This window comes from Capra hircus, chromosome 22 (assembly GCF_001704415.2).
Source record: "Capra hircus breed San Clemente chromosome 22, ASM170441v1, whole genome shotgun sequence".
Lineage (NCBI taxonomy): Eukaryota > Metazoa > Chordata > Mammalia > Artiodactyla > Bovidae > Capra > Capra hircus.
This window is the reverse complement of record NC_030829.1, coordinates 42426594-42452673: the sequence shown is the minus strand read 5'-3', so window position 1 is coordinate 42452673 and position 26080 is coordinate 42426594. Positions and strand designations below refer to the sequence as shown.

The following is a 26080-nucleotide window of genomic DNA, read 5'->3' as shown; positions in this document are numbered from 1 at the left end:
ACTGATTTGGTTTATCACTGAACTACTGAAAACCAGCATAGCAATTGAATAGAATTTGTCAGAGTAGTAAAGGATTTGGTATGCCATTTTCATATACCAATCATGTGTTCATCTGTTTCTCAGAAGAACAAATACAAAATCTTTTTGATTTAACTTATTTTTTTTAAAGTCCAAATCCCTTGAACCGTTTGTCTTCTGGGCTCAGAAACACTTGTTTGTGAGATATTCAATCAGGACCCAGTGCTGGGAACATCAATAGAGTTTGTCTGATTAACTGTAGCACAGCATATGTATGCTGAAGATGAGAATGATTTCCCCAAGGACCCAGCACTTCCTCTGCTGAACTACATTTCTTGAAAGGACATGCAGATGGGCATTTGGACAATAATTTCTGGATGCACAAAACGAATTGCTCTTGCTGAGTTGTAATTTTAAAAAGATAATTTTAATGACTCTTGAGGGCCATCTATTTGGAGCAGATGGGACCCAGGCTCTTTTGTATCACACCTTTAATGTTGAGTGATTCAGGACAGAACTCTATTTTAGCCTTTGTATAATAAAAGTGGATGATCATATTTATTTATATTCCAATTGTCTTTTTAAATTCAGTCCACCATGAAAAAGTCTTATATAACATTATTAAAAGTTCTCAACAAACCTATCTGTAATATTCCAAACATACTTTTGATGGCAATTCTGAATTTGTAACTGAGAGAGTCAGCAGGAGTTTCTACTTTTGTCCAATGTTTTAGTGATTAAATATGTGAACTGACAGAACCTTTTAGTTGAACAGCACTAGCAGACAATAGAGATGATGCAGATATATAATCTGTCAACTAAAGAGCACAATTATTTGCACAAATACAGCTAAAAGTATCAGTCATAACATCTTTATAAAACAAACAATTTCTTCTTTGATGACAGCAAGATTGACCATTCAAATGTTATCTTAAAAGTCTTCACTAACAACTGTCCCTAAGGAGTATTTCTTCTTTTACCTCTTCAATTTAATAGGAAACTATTAAAATAATGCCAAATAAAATGAAAGGAAGATGTGACTGTTTCTAACAACCAACTAACTTGCAGCATGCTTGGTATGACAAGGACCTGAGCAAATTACTTACGTAGAGTCCCTTGGACTGCAAGGAGATCAAATCCTAAAAGAAATAAGTCCTGAGTATTCACAGGGAGGACTGATGCTGAAGATGAAACTTCCAATACTTTGGCCACCTGATGTGAAGAACTGACTCATGGGAAAAGACCCTGATGCTGGGAAAGATTGAAGGCAGAAGGAGAAGGGGGCGACAGAGGATAAGATGGTTGGATGGCATCACCAACTTGAGGGACATGAGTTTGAGAAAGCTCTGGGAGTTGGTGATGGACAGGGAGGCCTGGTGTGCTGCAGTCCATGGGGTGGCAAAGAGTTGGACAGGACTGAGTGACTGAACTGAACTGAACTGAATCATCTTTACCTGTAGCCGGTGATGCCTCACAGACAAGTCACAGCAGAAGTTACGCGGACGGTATTGGATGGGCAAATATCATCATGTGAATATTTGGGGAAGATAATGAGATTCCTTTACTTGTTCAAGATAAAAATATATTTTCCTTATGAGCTAGACTTCACGCTTTTTAATTGAATAAAACAAAGATTTTTTTTGGTGAAAATTCTTATTTATAACCAAATAGTTATCTGCAAATATTTATCTTTTAGCAAAGCTGAATGATGTTATTTTAAGGAGACAAAGAGTTGTATAACCCTACACTATGTGTCTATAACAAAGAAGGAAGTTATAAGTTAAAGGAACTAACTTTTTCGGAGAGGAAAAAAGCTTCAAAAGATAATAATAAAGATATGCAGATATGAACAGCCTAAAAGAATTACTCACATGGAATAAATATTAAATTTGCCTGGTAGGTTTAGAGAGTACATTATATTGTAACTCATGATATACAGAAATAAAAATGCAAGCAATACATTCAAAATAGAATTCTTCCATTTTTTTCCAAGAAGTAAACTGACATTTAAAGTTTTTAAAGGCTACACAGAAATATAAGTGGCTTCATGTGGAGTAAATATCATTTCTATTGTGAGTATGTAAATGTGTGTGAGAATGTAACTCAAAATTATTAGTCAAGCATGTAGGGGTGACAGGATAAAAGTGTACATGCCATCAGGAAGAAAAAATGAAATAGTTTAACTACTGACTGTTAAAAAACAACCCTTGAAAGCAACAATACCAGGAAAGCTGAGAGAAAAGGCTAAAATGATCCTTTTAATTTGTTGCTTGTAAATCTGTCCTTGATAGGCTTCAACAGAGTTAAATGAAGAGAAGATCTAGAAGATTCCTAGCTAATCTGAACATAGTAAGTAGTCAGTTTACATAAGTCATGTCCAAATATGGATAATTCTTTGGCTCAAATGTTCTCATTTGGACTGTTATGTAAAACAAATTACCTAGCTTTGTAACTATCTACTTTAGTATTAGAGAAGTAATAAAGTATTACTATAAAGCTATCTATTTCAAATTACAAACTGGATATGTATACTTGAAGCCACATTGGGAATAATGGCATAAAAAACAAAATAGTGATGATAATAGTAACATGCCTTTTTTTTTAAGATGCTATAATCCTATGAAAGGTTTTAACAGATTTCCTAGAAAATTCATTTTACATGGTAGTCCTAATTTTACAACTCACCACAAGATATATTTCCATAATGTGTCTTCAAATAAGAAATACCAATTCTAAATTAACTGAGTATCTGGAAAATTAGTATTATATAGCTGCCTAGGGAATAAAATATACAGTAAAGCAAAGATTAAAATGATATGAAAAAAAAAAAACTATGCTTTTGAGTCTTTCACATTAATGAAGATCTCAAATGTGAACTGATGATTAGGAACTTAAATTACAAAGACCATTGTCTTAGCACCGAAAGCTTATTTTAATTAGTCTTTACTATCATAAGTGTATTTTTTTCTGTATCATGATAACATGATTTTGCCTATTTTTTTTTTGCTTCTGAATACATCTCATCCGTTCAGTTCAGTTGCTCAGTTGTGTCCGACTTTTTGTGACCTCATGAACTGAAGCACGCCAGGCCTCTCTGTCCATCACCATCTCCCAGAGTCCACACAAACCCATGTCCATCGAGTTGGTGATGCCATCCAATCATCTCATCCTCTGTCGTTCCCTTCTCCTCCTGCCTTCAATCTTTCCCAGCATCAGGGTCGTTTCCAATGAGTCAGCTCTTTGCATCAGGTGGCCAAAGTACTGGAGTTTCAGCTTCAACATCAGTCTTTCCAATGAACACCCAGGATTGATCTCCTTTAGGATGGACTGGTTGGATCTCCTCACAGTCTAAGGGACTCTTCAGAGAGTCTTCTTCAACACCACAGCTCAAAAGCATTAATTCTTCAGCATTCAGCTTTTTTTATGGTCCAAATCTCACATCCATACACGTCAGAAATGCAGCACTTGGATGCAGTCTCAAAAATGACAGAATGATCTCTGTTTCCAAGGGAAACCATTCAATATCATGGTAATCCAAGTCTATGCCCTGACCAGTAGCGCTGAAGAAGCTGAAGTTGAACAGTTTTATGAATACATCTAAATTCCCTTTAAAAATATTCAAGGTCTAACATCAAATAGTCTTTCAACTACAAGTTGCAAACTTCATAATAAGTAACGTAATTATTACTGATTTGTCCACCATTATTTACAGTATGACATTATATCTTCCTTAGGTACAATAGTGTTACTCTAAGAATACTGCATTCTAAAATAATGCAACTAATGTAAGAATGTCTAAATCAGCTGATTTTTCTTCAAAGACTATATGTAAATAAACATTTATAATATGTAATCTAATTTTCCATTGACTTATATAATTAATAAATGGAAGACATAATCCTACAGAAAAATAACTTACAAAAATCCCCCAGACAAACCAATTTGATAAAAAAGGGATCAAGACAATGTGTAGAACTTGTTTAAACATAGCCCAGTAGTTGCTGTTGGTCCTCTGTATTTTAGTCTGTATCTTGTTATTGCCTCTAACAGCAAAGCTTGCATGATATAGAAGGCTTCTGCCCTTCTCTCTGGCTGCCCACTCTTGGTAGGCTCTGACTAAAGGTGGAGCAGGGAAGGTGTTAGCAATGAGATGGTCACATTACAGACTCAAGCCATCTTCTGATGGTCTTGGCACAGGGGTTCCCAGAGAGCTATGTCAATCATAGCTTTGAAAATGCATAATAAATTAATTTTCAATTTCATGTAGTTGGTAACAAGTACATGTCGCATAATAAATGGTGAAGGATGTCAGAAGTTGAGTAGCTAGTAGCAAAAGTGAAGTGAAGTCGCTCAGTCGTGTCTGACTCTTTGCAACCCCGTGGACTTTGGCCTACAACCCCCCTCTATCCATGGGATTATCCAGGCAAGAGTACTGGAGTAGGTTGCCATTTCCTTCTCCAGAGGCTCTTCCCAACCCAGGGATCAAACCTGGGTCTCCCACATTGTAGGCAGATGCTTTACCATCTGAGCCACCAGGGAACCAGTAGCAAAAGAAAACATATAAAGGGAAGACAAATTGAAATATTCAGAACTAGTATTCTTCATTTTCTCCAAAACTCTGTTGCTTCTTCTCAAGGCTCATCCTTCATGATAGATGGAGAGGTATCTTCCTAATGTCTTATTTAAAGGGTAGTTTCCACTAATACCTCCCTCAAAGTTTCTAGGGAACTGTCACTTCCCATCTGCCATAAAACTGCCACCATCAAGTCATTCTTTTGGCTCAGGTAAGTTGTGCACATGGGAAGGGGATGGGCCTACCCAGTTGGCAAATGGTGTGACCGCTAGACTCTACCCAGTTACTACTGCACGAGAGCTGACAGCTGGTTGGAAGCAGTACAGATGCTCAAAACAAGTGCTCATTTTACAGTTTATAGGTTAATTTTATTCAGGGTGAAAGGGACAAATTTTATCCCAACACATTTAAAATGTACTATTTTTTCATTTATGCATAAAGTGGTTTGCAGTAGGTTTATGTTTGGTTTGACAGTTTCATCATACTCAGAAGCAAGAATGTTATAAAAAAGGATTTCCCTATGCACTTTTGCTACAGAAACTCATTAAAAGTTGGAAAAAAAGATCATAATTACTGTCTGAACGATCTCACCATATTCTCAACTGGTTCTGAAGGTAGGAGTTATGGACTTACATATTTCCCCTTGTCCAAAGGGGTATTCTTAATCAGATACAGCTGTTAAAAATGAGTTTGTAAGCATACAAATATGTTTTCCTAATTATTTCTATAATTTCTACATATAAATAATTAGTATAATTTCACTACACCATAACTTCACTATAATCTGCTTTTAAAATAATTATTTTTTTCTAGAACATATCAATGCCTATCAATAAAGAACAATGCTACAGAAATTTCACAAATTCATTTTCTATGGAGAAAAAGAGGTATAATATATTGTTTTAAACAAATGTGTCAAACTCCATTCAGTTTGGTATTTCACAAGGTATTAAAAACTTTTTATGCATTTATTGATTTATGAGATACATTTGTATTCTAAATAATTGCAAACAGAAAACCTCCTGTAAGGCAAGTCCCAGCAGTAATCCATGATTCATTATCGCAACTTTAATTGGCACAACTCTTGAAATTCTGGGACCATATGGAAAATAATGAGTCCTAATAGGTCTAAGGTGAGAAGATGGCAGGGGAGTAAGCAAGGCAGGAAACTGTCAACTCAGAATGCTTAGTGACTGCAACACGATTTCCCCAAAGACCTAGAACAATGTGCTCTCAATTTTACTGGTCACGCTATCATATAACTGAACTGCATATTATTTTTCATTCTGTGAGACAAAGATTAAAATGAAAAAACGAAATCAAACCAAAAACTGGTTTCCATAATTAAAAATGAAATTGGCTGACTGTTAATAAAAAAGGCAACAATTTAGAGTTACCATAACAACCTGAGGCAACTGTTGAATGACACTGCAATCTGCTGGATTTTTATAAATAGCTGTTGATTTTCCCTCTTTCAGCTAGTTTTAGTGTTTAGTTGGAGCTAATAGAACAACTGTACTTTATAACTATTTCCCTCATCAGGCAATGTACCTCTTCGTTGCTGTCACCACCGTAAAAATCTTCCTCTGTTTGGGTGTCACTCCTAGTCACGCTGGTATCTTCTTTTAGATCCAAAGTAAACAGGCACCCTTCTGGGGACACACTCTGCGTCTTTCCATGAGGTGCTGATCGTGGTCTGGATGAAAAAGTGAAAACATCCTTTGGAACAATCTGGGTTTCCTCTGTCTGTTGATCCTGTTCACTTTCCTTGCTGGCTTCTAGCCACAGGCATGAAGTATGGCAGGAGTCTTCATTCAAAAGTAGAGACTGTGTGGTAGAGGCCAAATAGGGGATGTGATCGCCATTTTCGGGAAATACCCACTCATCTGACAATTGCAAAAGATGACAGAAGTAAGAGCAGTGTTCCCGTAGTGTTATGTTAGGCGGGTGGTGAGAGTAACACCTCTTGTTCCTGAAACAGGTTTATCAAATAATGCAAAAGCCAAGGAAGGTAATTTATCCCCCATCTTGTAACCTGCTAAACTTTTAACCCACAGTTAGTGCTCAGAGCTATGGGCAACTCATTTGTACTTACTTCCGCTTCCTCTGAGTTGAAACACTGGCCAGGAAATTTGAAAGTCTGAAATAATTATCACCTATCTTGCAGCAAGTTCTTTATAGCACAGTCTCATTAATTTGATAATCCAGAGGGGGGAAATCTTCCAAATTTAGGAATTTCTTTTAACTTCAGGAGGACAGAGTACTAAAGCTCTTTAAATAAAATGTCTGGGCCTTGTTCAGATTACAAAACTGCAGGAGGAGAAAAAAAACAAACTACAAAAAGCTGACAGTCTTTCCCTCTCCATTCTACTGATTGGAATAAGACAATTCATAAATTAAACTGAGAAGACCTGTCAAGTAATAGTAAGCCCACAGAAATATTTGTTAGTGTGACTGGTGAATTCTGCTGCTGAAAAGGACCTTTGGATTTAATTTTAATTTTAGCAGAGAATGTTTTGATATGAAAATCTTTTCTGCATATTTTTGTTTTCTTTAAAAATACTATATAACACCACTAAGATATGTTATCAAAACTTTAAAAAAATTAGTCTTTTACTCAATATTGGGATAGATCTTATAATTTCATGACCACAAAAAACTTGAAAAAAATTTTCTATAAAAAGCATTATTAAAAGCAGGATTACTTTCTTCTTTAGAATGACATCAGGAAAAGTTGAGCTTTTTCTCAACTGAATCTGATTTTTTTAAAAAATTTTTTGCTACACTTGTTTTTTGTCAATGGTCAAAATCTTACAAGAATTTGTGTTCTGCAGAACCACAATGCAAACATGTTAATTTTACTCCTGATTCTCGAATCATATTATGTTCATATCATAAGAAGAATATCCAAGAGCTAAGACTGGCTAATTTGAAACTTCAAAGCTGATACTAAAAAATCAAAAGCAACAAACAAACAAAAAGGCCTTTAATAAAAATTAAATTGATGGCACACATAAAACTGTGTTCTTCTCAAGTGAATTCATCTGTTTCTTGACTTATGACTATGATTATATAACATAACTTGCCTATAAAAGGGCTATAAATATGCATTTCTTTTAGATAAAACCTATTAAGGACAAGGCTTTCCCATTTTCTATAGGTAAATGGACAATAGCAGGTTGAATCTACTTCATCCGACCATGTTCACAGCAAACGCGGAGAGTCTTGAGTCAGCGTGCTGTGAGTGACAGTCGTTCAGTCATGTCCAACTCTGCGACCCCATGGACTATAGCCTGCCAGGCTCCTCTGTCTGTGGAATTCTCAGGCAAGAATACTGCAGTAGGTTGCCATTTCCTTCTGTGGTGGATGAAATTAATAGATTCACTGGCTTGTCCTCTTCTGGACAGCAAACTCTTTGCCTGGTGCTAAGTGCCTAGCAGGTGCTTTGTAAACACAGTAAATGTTGAGTAAGATTACAAAAACCAATGTGTTTTGTTATGTACAGGAGTATGTAAAGAAAATGGGAGGAAAAGATCTTGGGAATCTACATTAGGTAATTAAACAACTCGTATGACCTAGCACCAAACATATTATTAACTGTCAAAAAAGTCAAAGTAAAAGAGGTGTTTTCACACTAAAAGAACTCTAATTATCTCACTACCACATGCTTTTTTGGAATTTGCAGTTTTACCTCAAGTATTTCCATATCAATTGTAATGAATAATTTGGTATGTTTTCTTAGGAAAATATGTAAATTACTGTGTAATCACAATATTGCAGCAAACAAGATAAATGCAAGAATGATCACCTAAACATCTAATTAGTTTTTCTACACAGTCAGATTTATGCTAGAGACACTAATTGCGCCTAACATTTTAATGAAGGTTTCAACACTGCATAAATAAGACTGACAAACTACAAACAATTTTCATTTATTTTCTTTTTTCCCTAGCTCAAAAACAATTTGCTTTTGTAAAAGTACCACACACCTGCTAGGCAAGATATGTTGATAGGCTCAATGTACTATACTCCAACATCTCCATTATAAAGAGGACTGGAGAATTGCAACAATAGATAATCTTTGGGGAGGGTGACTATGTCATAGATAATCTTTAAACTTTACAGAGTTTTAAACTTTTATTCTGAACAGGGTAACTTGTCCATTAAAATTTGAAAATAAAAACACTCTTTCATCCATTAAAGTCTGACATAAAACTGAGTTAAAAAGAGATTTTAAAAAATGATAGATTTTAGGAAATGTCTGTATCATGACTTTTCAAAATGCCCAGGCTTGAAATATTTAACATATCCATATATTATTAATTATTTGCAATTATGGTATAATAAAGATGCTAACCTGCTTGATCAGGAGACTGGGGTACTGGAGAGCTGGGGTTCAATGTCTCTGCTCTTTGCTGGGACATAGTGGTGAGGACAGTTGCTGCTTTATGTTCATCACTCCTTTTATTGTCTGAAGAATTGCCTTTAATGGAATTAATATTTTCTTCTATATTACTTCTTTTTACATATATAAATTAATTTTTGAAAAATGGCATTTGGTATACTTTTCTATATGATTATTAAAAAGAAAGTTTGATGTGACAATATAGATTATATGCATTTTTTTTACAGTAGAATATTTTAAGATGAACCCAGCTGCATTTTTTGTAGAGGTTCATCTTAAAATTCCTTGATATCTGCATGGGGACATTTTAAATTTAAGTTTTATGATATGTGATAAAAGGAATTCCAAAACCCATATAATTTTTAAAAGGTCCTATATTTTTCCCTTAGGTTCCATGTAAAATGGAGTGTTTTTTCTAAATGACAATTCTTATTGAACTCAACTCTTAAAAAAACAAAGCTTGTTCCTTTAGCACCTTAAGAAAAATGGATACAGGCATTGCAGAAATAATTTTTCTACCTACTATTTTATAAAAATAATATGAAACCTAGCAAGCAGAATTTTGGCCTCCCCAAGAAAGCTACACTTTTGAGAAATTATGCTAACAGATGTATATAACATAGATTCTGGGCTTGATTCAGGATAGACTAATGCATGTGTATACAAATTTGTACATATCTGACTCAAATCTAGTATTTTAAGGAATAACAATTAATAGAATAGTTGACTATATCTCTCTAATGCTTTATTGGTTGCAAAGAGTTGAAATTTTAATCTACATTATAATAGACGTCAAGAAGTCCAAAAGGAGAGATAGCAAATATAAAAACAATCTAAAATGGGCCCAATTTAAAAAGAAGAGAGATAAATGAAACATGAAAAATTATGAGTTAAGTTCAATTTTAGTAAAGTCTGCAGGCAGGAATCTCCATCAAATTTGGGCCGTTTTTAAAAATCAATAATTTAAGCTTATTCAGCCTTTGAGAGTAGAAGTAGGAAGTCCTTTACTTTTGTGGCACTGTCTATTTAATCCAACAAATCTCTGTTAGGGCTCTAGAGCAATTCTTTTGTAGAAAATTTGATTTCCATAATCCTTGTAGAACAGACTTTTATATTTTAAATGAATTGGTTCATAATCCTTTGAAATTTACAACCTGCAGAGAGAGATTCCATTGCTCTGAATAATATACAGATATAAGATAGTATTGAATTAGTGCCATACCGTTGGGGGTATCTGTCCTTTCTCTGCTGGTGCTTTTTAACCGTAATCTTCTCCTGTTATTATTCTTATCGGCTGATGGTTCTTGAGGGGGATGTGGATGCATAATATGCAGACTGGCTGGTACATTTTCATATCAAAGAACAAAAAGCCAGAACAGAAAGTACTATATAGTTTGAAATAAACTCTAAATGTAATTATAGTCATAATGAGAATGTTCATGTATCATTTTGACAAAATGTAAAGCTGTATAAAAAACACAACTTATTTCTTTGTAGGAACTAGCTATTTATTTCTGTTCCCAATATTAGAACTGTATCAGGTTTTCAAAACTACTAATATATTTTATTCATGTAATGTAACCATATAGAGAACTAGAAATAATTTAGATTAATGCTAATCATACAACATGCTATATCAGAAAACATAAAAAAATGAAATCTATGGCCAATGCAAAGAAATTATTTTTTTCCTTTAAAAGAGTGTGGCCAGCTATCATTCAAGAAGCACTTAGAGGGGAATTTTCAGAAGAACCCTGGAGAAGTGAGATCAATCTTGAAGAATTCTTAATTTCTGTAATAATAATAATATTCATAGTAGCAGCATTTGATATTTACTGAACACTTACATTCTTGGCACAATACAATGCGCTTGACTGACTGTCCTCACTGAATCCTGACTCAAATTGACCCTTTAAGGCAGCTGTTATTTCCTATTACTACTAGTGATAGTAGTAACTGTATCCTTACTGATAAGGAAACTGAGGCTCGTAGTTTTTAAGAAAATTGATCAAGGTCTCACAGACAGTGATAAAACTGCGACTGAATATCTGTTATTAATTTCCTCATCTCAGTTTTATATTCCAATGGAGATACAGTCTCTAACAGTGATCATTAATTTATAAATCAAATGAACCCAAATGCCTCTCCCCTTTTCAATGCTGATAAAAGTCAGCCTAGTAAAAGTGGACAAACTGACAGGGAGTGGTAAGCCTTGGGTTCTAATTTCCATTCTTTCCAATAACTACCAATTGCAAACAGATTGCAAATCACTTAGTCTGTTAGCCCTGAACTCTCAATCTTACATAACTTGGGATAAAAGTCTTTTCTTTACTATTGGGGCTATTTTTTGTAACAGGGAGGGAAAATAAAGAGCACTTTACAAATGGAAGATTAATTAAAAGACAAAACTAAGAAAACTTAAAATGAACGTGGAGTTTGCAAAACATAGCAATAATTGGATACTACATTTTATCACTAGTCATCAGAAAGTAAAAACACGGGGTACTATGGCAATATAAAATAACAATAAATAGAATGATAGGTTCCAGAAGATAATATATAAATATATATATATATATAAAAGCACACTATTCTAAACATATTTCAATATCTACCACATTTTCATTTTCAAATGATAATTCTCTGAACTTAAGATCTAATCAAGAATATAACTATGACTTTCTTATGAACATTTCTCACTGTTTTCACTAGCTATCAATCTTTATGCAGAATTCTTACCAAGAACAGGTACAGTCTGCTTTATTTGGCCAATATTTTCTTTATCTCCTTGTGCCTCAGACTCAGATAACAGCAAGGTTGACATTTCTGCACTGTTAACACACTTCTCTACTGTAGACTGCTGGCATAATCGGTTACTTTTGGACCCAATAGATTTTACTGTCTATAAGGAAAAAGAATTAATTTATATTTTAAAATATAGGAACTGCCATTTATTTCTTGTAGAATCTACATAGAAGAAATAATAGTTGGACAAATAAAGTAAGGTTCAAAAAAAACACAAAGGGAATGAGAACATTAAAAAGTTGGAGAGGGAAATTATGGTAGAAAATCAGAAAGAAACGGAAGGATAAATATGATGTGACATAAAACAGAAGACAAGCAAATCTTATAGAAATATAAATTAAAATGTGCTTATTTGCCACACTCCATCTTTAGTAGGTAGGAGTTGAAATGAAAATCACTGTGTACGTCAGATACTCAGAGGAAACTAAAAATAAAAATACAACATTTGAGAATCTGTTCATTGTAAGGTATCTGGTGATGATTCAACTCCTTTTTGAAGGAGACCACAAAATGTGCTCACATATATTTGTCTTTAAGTTTTGTGGGCATATTTAATGAAAAGAATACTCACAATTGTTAACTGTGTTGACATGACAGAAAGAAAACAGTTTTGGGGTCTTCTAAAATCCAGAATTTCTGTTCCAAATTTACTCAAGACTTATGCTTTTGGCATGTAGTCTCTCTCCCTTCCTTTTCCCCTCTGAATGGGAGTAAACCCTTCCCCTCCCATACCACCCATGCTTTGATAAGCTCTTCAAACCTTGCTCCTACCTCACTGGATAGCCTCATGTTATTTCTTCTGCCAGAGAGTGGAGGCGGTCCAAGAACTTTGGATCCAAAGGCAATATGACAAACATCTTGATGTTTACTGTTCCGCATGCTAACTGTTCCTCTGTTAATGAACTGATCTGTTTTATAAAAGGAAGATAATAAGAGTCCATTAATGGGCATAATGGCAAACACTATGTTGCAGTATTTCTGAATTGAGGGGACATATGATCTGAATCTTCCTCTGCTTTAACCTATCCACCTTCCCAGAGCACTTACAAAAGCACAGATACTGAGGTCCAACATCAAATCTATCAGATATGCATTTAAGAATTAGAATTTTGTTGGGGAGTCAAGAAATCCATAATCTTCACAGGTTCCCCCAAGTGGTCTTTGTGCTAAGTATCTTTTGAGAACCTCTACCACAAATGTTTTTCCTCATAAAGAAAAAGAAAAAAAAAAAAGAAAAAAAAAAAAGAAAAGGAAGCTACTGAAAATTATATTGTTTTTTTTCTCTTTAAGGAAATAATTAAAACTGACTCAACTGAACAAGTATTTCAGCACTCAGGCATTTCCTAGAAGTTGTCAGTGACACAAAATGGATAATACACATTGCTTGCCCTCAGGGAGTCTGAAGGGAAGTGATAGTATATATAGGTAAACAGGGAGCTACAACATAAGGAAGACCAGTGAGAATCAAGAGGAAGTGACTTCTTGAATAAACCCTGAATGAATGGTAAGATCTCAAGAATAAGAGATATATAGGCTAGTGGCTCAGATGGTAAAGAATCTGCCTGTAATGCAGGACATGCAGGTTCGATCCCTGGGTCGAGAAGATCCCCTGGAGAATGGTATGGCAACCCACTCCAGTATTCTTTCCTGGAGAATCCCATGGACAGACCAGTCTGGCAGGCTACAGGCTATAGGGTGGCAAAGAGTCAGACACGACTGAAGCAACTTACCACCACGTGTCCAAGGCAGAAGAAAGTAAGTGAATACAGGTATAAAAGAATAAGAGTAAGGTATGTTTGGGGAATAATAAAATCACCAGCCTAGCTGGAAGAATAGGGTTGGGTCACCAAGAAAAGGGCCTTAAAATTATAACAGCCTATTCTAAAACTGGTAGGCAATCACAGAATAGGTAGGGAATCACTGAAGGTTTTTGATTCAGGGAATCATGTCCACTGAAATGCTGGAGAGGGGCTGGAGAAAAGGGAACCTTTCCACACTGCTGGTGGGAATGTAAATTGGTACAGCCATTATGAAGAACAGTATGTGCTGTGCTTAGTAGCTCAGTTGTGTCCAACTCTGCAACCCCATGGACTATAGCCCGCCAAGCTCCTCTGTTCACGGGGATTCTCCAGGCAAGAATACTAGAGTGGGTTGCCGTGCTCTCCTCCAGGGGATCTTCCCAACCCAGGGATTGAACCCAGGTCTCCCGCATTGCAGGCAGATTCTTTACCATCTGAGCCACCAGGGAAGCCCATAGAGAACAGTATGGAGGGTCCGTAAAATACTAAAAATTGAAATACCATATGATCTAGCAATCCCACTCCTGGACATACACCCAGAGAAAACCATAATTCTAAAAGATACATGCATGCCAATGTTCAATGCAGCACTTTACAATAGCTAGGACATGGAAGCAATCTAAATGTTCATCAGCCAAGGAATTGATAAAGATGTGGTACATATACCCAGTGGAACATTAATCAGCCATAAAAAGGAACAAAATCTCGCCACCTGCAGAGACGTGGATGGACCTAGAGAGTGTCATACATAGTGAAGCAAGTCCGAAAGAGAAAAACAAATATCGTATAGTATTACTCATGTGTGGAATATAGAAAAATGTACAGATGAACTTATCTGCAAAGCAGAAGCAGAGACACAGATGTAGAGAACAAAGGTAAGGATACCAAGGGTGGGGCGGATGGGATGAATTGGGAGATTGGGATTGACATATACACACTACTATGCATAAAATTGATAGCTAATGAGAACCTAGTGTATAGCACAGAGAACTCTACTCAGTATTCTGCAGTGACCTAAATGAGAAGGAAATCTGAAAAAAGAGGGGATATGTACATTTAGCTAGTTCAGTTCTCTGTACAGCAGAAACTAACACAACATTGTAAAGCAACTATACTCCAATAAAAATTAATTAAAAAAAAGCTTTTAGTCCAACATAAGGAACATCTTTCTTTAATTAAAGCATGTCTAGTTGTTGTGGTGGTGAATTTTCCGTCATTTTGAAGGTGTTTGAACAGAAGTCTGGAAAGCTATTTTGGATATTATAAGACAGATTCTCTAATTTCTATTTTTAGCCTAGTCTTCTCTTCTGAGAGTCACTTGTTCTATCCAGTGGCCTTCTTCACCAGCTTCTCCTTAATGTATCAAAGACACCTAAAACCAAAAATCTGGTCTAATGAATGGCATCATAAACAATTCAGGTTGAAATGTCAGAATCTTGACGTGAACCTTGATCCAAGAGAACATCATCCCTCTCCTGGATGATCACAAAGCCGCTCAACTGATCTACAAGTTCACTCTGGCTCCCTGTCCCATGGTCTCTCCAAAACATAGCCAAAGGGTCTTATATAAATGTCTGATTGAATTATTCCTCTTTGTCACTTAAAACTTTTCAATGGCTTCCCTACTACTTTTAGGATTAAGAAGAAAATCTTTAACACTGCCTGCAATAACTCGTATGTTCCAGTTTCAGTTCAGCCTTAACACCTCCCATCTTCTGCTCTGGCCTCTCAGTTCTTCCTCCTATTAGAGCATTCATACATGCTGTTGCCCATGGCAGAAAGGATCTTCCTTCCCCTCTTGGCCCTTATGTTTCAGATCATGTGTCACTTTCTCAGACTAGTCTTCCCAGACCCCTCTGATTAGAGTACCCAAATTAGGTACTACCATAAGCTTTCCCTCACAGAACTTGTCAGACTTGTGCTTTCACATGTGTTTCTGGGATTCTCCAGTGATATATATTTCAGTAGATATAAATTCAGCATTCTGCTTTGTCATCCCTGATTTGCTAGCCTACTGGTTGACACAGAGCAACAGACCTTTGCTGAGCAAAACAAATGAATCATAAAGTATAACGGGTCAGAAGGGAAGTTGGATTAAATGGCTGAATATTTCTAACTACTGTTGAAACTTATTTTTAAGAAAAAAATCTACCTAAGAGTTTTATGTGTGAATTGAGGAGGACGACTAGACTGAACAACTGCCAAAGTGTGGGGGATGAAAAAGAAGGGTCAACAATGACCAAGACATTGATACTTACAAGAACTGTGTGGCTTTCAACAGCTGCAGTGCTATGGCACCAGAATCAGATGCCCATCAGCTTACATGTGAAATGTCCTAGTGTTAGCAAGTGGACTTGGCCATGTGTGCCGCTGCATCTTTTTCAGTCATTTACAAACAACCATTTGGAGTCAATAAAAATATTGCTAGTTTCTTAGGATCAGTAAAAGAAAGAAATGACATTCAAATTCCAGGCCAGTTGGAAAAATCTATTTCAGACTCATCATTTGTACCTTCTGTGACCAAACAGGAAAAATCCTAGACTACTGAGTTTGTTCTCAAATGTGGATTTTCCAAGAAAGAAGAACCACTGAGAGTCCTCATGGGGTGTATAGGATATGGCATAGGCCTATATGGGAGTTTTCAATATCAGAATAGAAGCTTTTTTTCTTTTTTTAACTTCCAGTCATAGAAACCATTTGGCTATTGGCATATCTTTCTGTTCAAACATTGTACATGTGCAGTTTCTTTGATTTTTTTCATATTCTTCATCTATATACAGGTTCCCCCCACTCCCCACAACAATTTAAGTTTCTTTGAGTAGAAAGACCATTTATTTGGTACTCCATGTACACTCATCTGCTGAGCCCAGCAGAGAACATAGTAGGCAATGAATAAATCTCACCAAAACTGTGGACAGTATCCAAGATTAGAAGATAACCTTTTGGGGGGAGGGAGTATCTTAAAAAATTATACTGTCACAGTTCCAGCTATAAATTCCTAAATACCCTGAATTTCTCAGAGGAATCTCTTGCTTAGCAGTGGATAGCCAGTGGCTATTAAAACTATAATTAAGCTTGATATAATTTCTTTAAGCACAGAGAATAGGATGTATTTTGTAAGAGAGTCTACTATAGGATTTCTTTAAAGAGCAATCTACTACTATGTGGTTAAATGGATATCTATTTTTAAAATTTTATAAATTTTAGCATACCTTTTTCCCTCCACAAAGCAAAGTATATAATACTCCACCATTCAGTTATTTCTTTAATTAGCAGCCCTTTAACAATTTATTAGTACAATTAACACATATACATTCTTAAAGCCTGTTTCACTTTAATGATTCTGTTTATAATCATATAAAAATTGTCATAATTATCCATGTAAACATGCATCATGCTCTGTATCCACTGTAATAGGGTCCTAATTAAAAGCTACAAGAAAAGTAATTTAGACCTTTGGTTTCTAAAATAAAAAGTAGAAGGGACAAAGTTTCTATAATGAGAAAAAATCTCAATGAAAGAGAACTACAAGCAGAAATGCATGCCTTTTGAATTCTAAAAGGAGTTCTTTTAAGAGCTGATATCAATATGCATAACAGAAGGTTAAAAATCAAGACTAGATTAAAGTCATGCTCTAGGCATTTCATTTTCTTGAGTTTGCGGAAAATGAACTTGGTGTAGGTCAGAGATGTTACCATTAATTATTTTGCTATTTTACTGAGGGGTACAGCCTTTGTAGTTAGATTATAAAACCTGAGGGTCTACTCTCTAATTGTCTTTTAGAAAAATAAACATTCATTTTTGTCCCAAGATACAATGTTCTAATTATTATAGTCATTTAAGTTTGCAAGGTTTTCAAAGTTTAACTAGAAAAACCTGCTGAATCTTCAACTCTAATCACTGAGAGGTCATGCTTAAGACTTACATCTATTATCTAACAATCAAATCAGAATTAAACCTGCTACAAGAATCCAGATTTTGAATTGGATTTTCATTATAGGTGCATTGTTATAAGGAATATCAAAAACACAAAAAGGCTGATCTAATACTATTTTAAACAAAGTACTTAAACTTTCTGAGCCTCACCTTCTTCATTCATAAGACTGAGATAATAGTACTTAAGTCAGGCATTTTTGTTAGATTATCTGAAACAATCCATGCAAAATACTAAATACTGTGCTTAATAGGGAGTGAATGCTTATAAATATGATATTAATATCCTTCATCTTGAATAAAATTTAACAATTTATGAAGTCCATTCACCATCATTTATTCTTTCATCCACCAGTTCTTTCAGTAGTGATTGAACACCTAGCCTGGGCAGCCACTGCTCTAAGCACTGAATAAGACAAGGAATAAGGTGGACACATAACCTCCACTAAGGCACTCATAGTCTCACAAGGGAGATCGATACTACAACAAATAAATCATACATAACTACATGATTACAACTGTGGTAAGAGCTATGAAGGGAAGGTTCAGTGTGTTTGACAGGGGGCTGGTATCTAGTCTTTAGGGTCAGGGAAATGACATTCAATTTGAGATCGAAAGGATGATGGATATGATGATGTGTACATGATCTCTATGGAATTTTCAATCACTTGGTGTGATATTATTCCACCTCTACAGATGAAGAAACTGAGGCTCACCATGTTTAGAGATCTGTCCACTCGGAGCCTGGGCTCAGACCCTTGGTGCCGTCTTTTCACCACACGTGGTGGTGGGCCTTAGGTGGGCCAGGGGCATCGCAGGGGATTCTTTCCTTGTCCACTCTTTATATTCTGGGCAGTTTTGTAAAACCATTTAACTGAAAATTTTTGTTTTGCTATCTGAAAAGTATGTCCAATAGTAATGATTTGGATAAGTATGAGAACTTTATGAATATGATAATTAATATATTTGATTTAGACTAATGGGGTTCATGAGAAATCAAGAATAGAATATAACCCTGTAATAATCTTTTCTAAAGAGAATAAAGTGGTGGTATTGGGGAGGGCCAAATGAAGTTGCTTGAACACCAGGCAGGCAAAATATAGTGACAAGAACTCACATGGAGAATGTGGGGAGAATTGTGGCTAAATCGAAAATGCACATCCCATGCAAAGTACTTTAATTACAAGCTTTTAAAATTTAAGAAAAATGTCTATTCAGGTTTTCTGCTTATTTTTTTTTTAAATTGCGGCCTTTCTTTATCCAACAACCCTAAACCAGGGAATACCAGCAGTCTGGTTTTAGAAAAGAAGAAATTAGAGTGTCTCGCTTGTTCCTGAAGACAGAATCTAACTCTTTTTTCTTTAAGATTCTACTTTACAGTAGATTTTGTTGTTTGACTTGAAATTTGCTTTCATAATGTCCAAAGCAAAGAAGAAATTCTATTAAAGATCTCACCAATGCCAACTATAGTTCGATCACTATGTCACGGTTTTGCTAGATGCTTTCATTTATGTGTTTGCAATTGAGCTAGGAGATAGGGATGTCAGTCTCTTATTTAAAAAGGACTAAAAATCCAATAAGATGGCTGCTGTGGAAAGGAGGGCACTTGGGAAAACTATGTCCTAATTTTTAAGCAAATTACTGGTTTTGATTTGTGCTTAGTGGACCACTGCATCTTGTCATTAGTAGCTGAATGCTCAACTTCAATAACTAGATCTGATTCCCTGGTTCAATTAAAGTGGGGTTCCACTAATGAAAATAAGATCATCGGATCATACAGTCCTCTGCAGACTAACAATCACCAGCTAACGTGCACTGGGAGCTGACAAAGTGAACAGTGTGAATGTGTGGCAACAGACTTTTTGGAAACACAATTATTTTATTAATTTCATTAAATGCTATTGATCAAGTTACATGACATTCAAAAAATGCACTCTAAAACAGAAGGTTCAAGGTTTCCTTTTGAGCTCGGGTGAACATGCCAGAAAGCACCCATAGGAAGCAGCTACTTCTTTCTGTAGTGGCATACTGGGATCTCTTAGCATGCTCATTTATAATAAAATATCACAATTTACATATGTACTATTAGTTACAAGAGCACCCAGCCACTTTTCATGCAATTCAAATCTCATCACGGGGAGCCCTCATTTTAGAAAGACACAAAAACAAATACTTCAAATGAAGAAATACCTCCTGGTTTTTCCATGATTAAAAAGTCTGTCCTTGGGCATTAGTCATTAGCTACACCTTTCAAATAAAATCTCTCACACAGAGAACAATAATTTTTATTATAATCACTCATAGTAAGGTTCAAAGCCCACAAATGTCAAAAAAAGCAACTGAAAAGTATTTGCAGAAAGTGAACTACAAAGTTCGATGCACGTTTATGTAAATTTTGGCTGCTGTAAATGTGCTATGAGATTTACTTCATATGAAAATCATAAACTGTATGGTTATAAATGAATATAAGTACATTTGAGTTTCACAGGACAGAAGAAATAAGCTTTTCAATGGTGATTATTAATTTTCTGTAAAACAACTCATGTTGACTATCCTTATGCACTGAAAGTCCATTTGTGGAATTAGAAAAATATATACTAACTTAACCCTCTTCTACAAGCTGGGATTGAACATGGCCTATGAAAAAGTCTGTTTAATTGTAATATTGAGTTAATGATGCATTTAATATTTATTCAAATTTCTCTTTATTCTCTGGCATTACAAGTGTCCTTGAAGTTTAAATTTAAAATAAAGATGCAAAATATCTGGATATAGACTTGCATTTTCATTTTAAGACACAATTCTTAAAACATTAAGCTAGAGAGACAGAAGAAAAAAGGAGCATTTACAACTACAAAGAGCTGCATGATAGGCTTTGCAATCATTTCTGTTATGGAAAGTTATCACAGCCTGTTAGATACAGACAGAGTGTTTGATTATGTGAAACACTCTTACTCATTGTACTCTGTGGAGAATTTTCCATAAGACTGAATTATGACTTGAGGTGTTAACAGTGGCTACCTGGGTAGTGAAAACTTTTATATATTTTCCAAAGGTTCTGTAATGAACATAGATTGCATATATTCTCTTTCTCTCCCTCTTTCTCTAAGTGAAGTCGCTCAGTCGTGTCCGACTCTTTGCGACCTCATGGACTATAGCCTTCCAGGCTCCTATGTCCATGGGATTTTCCAGGCAATATACTGGAGTGGATTGCCATTTCCTTCTCCAGGGGATCTTCCCAACCCAGGGATTGAACCCGGGTCTCTTGCACTATAGACAGACACTTTACCATCTGAGCCACCAGGGCCTTCTCTCTCTAAAGATAGTACATATAACAAATACACAAATTCTCATGATCCATGTTCTCACTGTTACCATAAATCCTTGCTTAAAGATGGCAACTGTCAAAGCAGGTGATGGAAACATGGGGGATTCACTATGTAGCATCTCTACTTGTTTGTGAGTTTGGAAATTGCATTGCAAAGGACTGAAAACTAAAGTGTCAAATTCTCTTACAGGGTTTATACTGAAAAAGTTAACAGAATGGTCCCAAATCTCCAGAAATATGCAATAAAAATATACCAAGAATAAATGAATTTTGGATAAACAGAGAGAGTAAAAGTGAGTTATGAGTCTGAGCAAGCCCTGGGAGTTGCTGATGGACAGGGAAGCCTGGTGTGCTGCAGTCCATGGAGTTGCAAAGAGTCAGACACGACTGAGCGACTGAACTGAACTGAATTGAAAAGTGAGTCTGGTTTTGTCACTCATTCATCACGGGGGAAGGAAATGGCAGTTCACTCCAGTGCTCTTGCCTGGAAAATCCACTGGAGAGGGGAGCCTGGTGGGTTACAGTCCATGGTGTTGCAAAGAGTCAGACACGACTCAGCATGCACGCAATGCATCTCATCATGATCATCTCTTTTCTCCTCTTTCTACTTTGACCACTCTTGAATTTTGACAACTCTCTCTTCCCCACCTGTTATCTGAGAACCAACACACCCTACAAGTTCCCCCACCCCTCACCGTGATTTCTCTCAAGGTTATCACCTTTGTGGGGATAAGTGATCCAGTCACTCATTCAGGGTTCTCAAACCTGGTTGTATGTCACAATGGCTGGAGACGTTTAAAAAAAACAAACAAAACCCAACCGAGGGCAATTAAATCAACATTTATGGGGGTGAAGCATAGACATTAGGGGAAAAATTTTTTTTATATCAGTTATTTTAAAAATGTCCCAAGTGATTCTAACATGCAGGAAGCTGAGAACTGCTCATCTGAATAACAGATTTCTTGATCTGTAAGTACTACTCACTTGTTTGGTCAATAGCTATGGGTGTCCAATACAGAGGTAGAAAACTGGCAGCTCTGGCGTGTTTTGTTTGACTCTAAGAGTGTTTTCAAAAATGTTTAGAGTTTTAGACAATATTTTAACATTGTCAAAGAGGAGACAACAGAGGATGAGATGGTTGGATGGCATCACCAACTCAATGGCCATCAGTTTGGGCAAACTCCAGGAGATGGTGAAGGACAGGGAAGACTGGCATGCTGCAGCTCATGGGGTTGCGAAGAGTTGAACAGGACTGAGCGACTGAACAACAAATACTGTTACAAACACTGGAAAACTGAGTTCCTCTTGAAAAAAAAAAAAAAAGATCTGGTGAGACTGTGCCTGTGTTCTTGCAAGGCAAAATCTGGCTAGAACCGAACTGCAGCTGTCCCTTCTAGGCTGAGAACGAGAATCCAGTTTGCTGTAGTTCTCACCACTCCTTTACAGCTTATTCACAGAGGCTGAGTGTTAACTGCCATGTATTGTATCATTTGTATCAGTTGTTGATATTACTGCTTCCACAGTAGAGAACAGTTTGTTTGAAGCACTATCATACTCTTCTTCCCTAATTGCTCCCCTCCACTCCCAACAGGGCTCACTGCAGAAGTAGAAAATGTTTCTGTGGGTGGGATGTCCAGGCATCCGGCTCACTTCACTCATTTCTGTTATCTGACTGGCTACTGTCAGGTGAGTGTGCAGCACCAGGCCAAATATATGGCAAACACTGTGTTAGGTGGTAGGGATATAGAAGAATGATGTACAGTGCTCTTTTTGAAAGAGTCACATTTAATTGGGAATGAAAGAATAATTAAAAAGTATTGCAAGGAACAAAAAACCATCACAAAAGGAGAACAATGCTTGTTAGGACAGAAGAGGTGGCATTTGAGTTGGATTTAGGAAGACAAATTGAGTGTTTTTGCAGGCAGAAAGGCAAAGAAGCCATTTTAGGCCAATGAAACAGCAATCTCAAAATAAGAAAATATGAAAGCTGTAGAGAGTGGTGAATGAGGAATGAGAGAAAGGGTCTGGAGATGAAACTGTGGAGTAAGTTTGGAATAAGGGAGACTGACTTTGTGTGAGTCCCCAGGGGCTTTTTTCATTTTGTCTTCTAAGATAGTAGGAAAGGCATTAAAAGTCTTTAATCAAAGAGCACCATGGTTACATTTCTATTTCTATTATCAGAAAGAGAAATCTGACAGCAATGTAAAGATTAACTGGGAGGGTAAGGTTAAGTGACAGTGAGGACCCAAACAATGAAAGTAGAATAGGATCAGATTTGAGAGCTGACTTGGAGGTGTAACTGGCAGGGCTTGGACACATACAGGAAGAAAGGAAAGACCAAGGATGTTTGACTTAACATATAAAAATCAAGAAGCTATTTTAGCTGCTAAAAAAGAAATTTAAAGTGGTTTATCACTGACAAGAGCTGATATTAAAGTGATTTAATATATAATCTCAAGCTATGAAGCATCATTGCCAGGCTGTTCCACCACCCTTTACTTTTTGGCCTTAGAAATAAAGAGGCTTATACTTTAGGACTTGAGTACACACCTGATTCTGCTGGACTCAGAGGATGACCTCCAAATTTTATTTCAGTTTGGCGGAGTTTAGTCATGTTTAGCAGCTGTGTGACTTGTGGAACATCTGTCGTTAGTTGGCAGCTTCGTGGAATAATGTCTATACGTTCATCTGTTGGAAAGGAAGCATCATGTCCAGCTGGAAATAAAGACAAACATTCATTCCCCAAATGTAAGCAATTTCTGCCGAATGGACATACCTTATAAATGAAACCAGTTAAAGTAAAACATTTTAGAGTATGACTTTGGATGGGTTACTCAATGTTATACAGTCTTGGTTACCTCATCTGAGCATAAATAATTTTAAGGTTTACTTTCTGGGATTGTAGAGAGGATTAAATGAGATAGAGTACCAACATATGGAACAGATTCAGAGACTTCTGCAATGAATGAGAGCACTGATTGGAAATATTTTATATTTGTTTTTTTTTAATACTAGATTACCACTCAGAAGAACGAGCTGAGTATGCTCAATGAAGGTTTCTGGGATTACACTGCCTCATTTATAGGTCACCAAGTACAATGACATTATTGAGTAACCACCTAGAGCCATCATATGAGCCATTTTTCTAACTTTTCATTTTGAAATAAATTTAGACTTACAGAAAAGTTACAAAAATAGTACAGAGTTCCAATATACCCTTTACCCAGCTTTCCCTAATGTTAACATCCAATCTTCAAATACTTTCAAAGAAAAAAGTAGTTTAATTAAAGTAGTATTTTTATTATTATAGCTTGCATTTCCAATGAGATTTCATATTATTCATATATATTTATATGGATATTTAAGTTTTCATTATAATAAATTTTCTGTTCATGTTCTTAACCCATTTTACTATTAGGTTATTTTAAAAAGTTATTTATATGACCTATCTTGCGGCAAAGATATTAAGCTTTGTTATATGTAGCAAGTAGGAATTTAGTTGCTGTTAACATTCCAAAAAGCAGTTTTACTATGTGCATCAAAAGCCTTAAAAATGTCCATGATATTTCACTCAGTAATTTCACTTATGAATATATTCTACATTTAAAAAATCAGAAACTCAGATGAAGGTCAATATAAATGTTTATAATTTCTGAAACAAGTTGAATTTCCAGTTAAGAGTTTATAAGACACTGTATTTACAAAGATGGCAAAGGTTCAAGATAAGATGTTAAATGAACATAGTATATCCAAATCTCAACTATAGAAAATTGTTCAATGAAACATACAAATAGGAAAAGGACTAGAAAGAAATAAACCAAAATGAAAAATAACGTTTCCTGATTAGTCTAAGCATAGTTTTTATTTCTTCTTCATAATAATTTTTAGTAGGAAAAAATTTCTTTTAGAATCTAGTGGAAAAAATTTGGTTTGTGCACATGTGAATATGAATAGTAAGAAAAATTCAACCAAATTCATCCCTCAAAAATATCCTTATGTAAGTATAAACTCTAACCATGTTTATAAAGGCAAATGATGTTAGGTTTTTGTGCATCCAAGCTGTGGCCATTCCCTAATTAGATTTTAATGTCCTAATCTTGAAAAGGAAAATGAATCATTTAACTAAAAACTTAAATGCTCATCAGCAATGTAATGGTTTCCAAGTGTCCTAAAGTTCCTTATTACAAATGCCATTGAGCTTATAAATCTTAGTTCTCAGGTATTCTTTGTCCATTCACTTCTTACTTGTCATTGACATTTAGAAAGCCAATGTAAAGTAACTGAGTAAATGAACTCTCAAAATAAAAAAATTTGGAAAGTAAGTAAACTAACTCTCTCTCTCTCTCTATATATATATTTGACATGTCATTTCAGACTTCTTGAGGTAGAAAAAGATAATTTCCACATCGGTGCCAATATTGATAAACTGAGATTTTTATATTAATAGAGAAAGAAAATTCTGTAGGCTAATAAGAACCTGAAATAAAATGATGTATTCTGAATCCTTTGAAGAGAAATTACAGAAACTTTAGCTCATAGGGCTTGTGTGGATGGTACAAGGTACAATACTACAAAGTTTGAAATGTATCCAAAAGAAAAGCTGAATTTCCAACTAATAAGAGACAAACAGCAAATTCCGGTAACCAAAAATCCACGTTTTTATGAAAGACAGAACAAGACAGAGACTATTACTAAACTCCAATCCGAATCTTACAGGAACGTGGTTGACATGCAAATCAGATTTCACATTAAAAGACTCAAATTCCCTCTACATCATTTTTCCTTTTTCTATATATTCTCTCTCTTTGCTCTCAGAATTGTCTTACTACTTATTGGATTATTTACTGAGGGAATGAATATTGTGGGCAGTATAAAATAAAACCTGCAATAAAGGGATAAATTAGAGAAAAAACTACTGATGTATTATTCTAAAATAGAGCATAATCATTAAGTGACTACTGACTGTCAAACTTCCTGAGATTTTGTATGGAAAGTTTCATTTTTGAGAAAGAGGAAAGAAACTTTAGTCTCATTTTTCTGTGATCCCAAACTATGAAGGGGCTTTAAACCAGGTAGCTAGATGTTTTCTGATAGACTAAATAAAACTTAACTCATCTCCCCACCAACCACTCCCCCTTCTCTAGGCTCAATTACTAGGTTATGTTATTTTGTATTTTTAGCATTTATGGCTTAATTTAAAAATAAAGACTAATTCCAAA

At 35.5% G+C, this 26080-nt stretch overlaps 1 protein-coding gene across 9 annotated transcripts in view; it reads right to left on the bottom strand.

Annotated features, from left to right (window-relative positions):
* The window catches only part of C22H3orf67 (chromosome 22 C3orf67 homolog), a 257850-nt gene that overhangs the window by 99633 nt on the left and 132137 nt on the right, over positions 1-26080 (bottom strand). For 6 of the 9 annotated variants that reach the window (XM_013973669.2, XM_018038302.1, XM_005695771.3 and 3 more), the window contains 6 exons: positions 23412-23576; positions 12573-12709; positions 11736-11898; positions 10219-10335; positions 8949-9074; positions 6143-6477 (listed from right to left, as the gene is read on the bottom strand). In XM_013973669.2, the coding sequence (XP_013829123.1) occupies positions 6143-6477; positions 8949-9074; positions 10219-10335; positions 11736-11898; positions 12573-12709; positions 23412-23576 (1043 nt within the window). The remainder of the gene's footprint in view (positions 1-6142; positions 6478-8948; positions 9075-10218; positions 10336-11735; positions 11899-12572; positions 12710-23411; positions 23577-26080) is intronic. The other 3 variants (XM_018038301.1, XM_018038300.1, XM_018038303.1) reach the window with 3 other exon arrangements.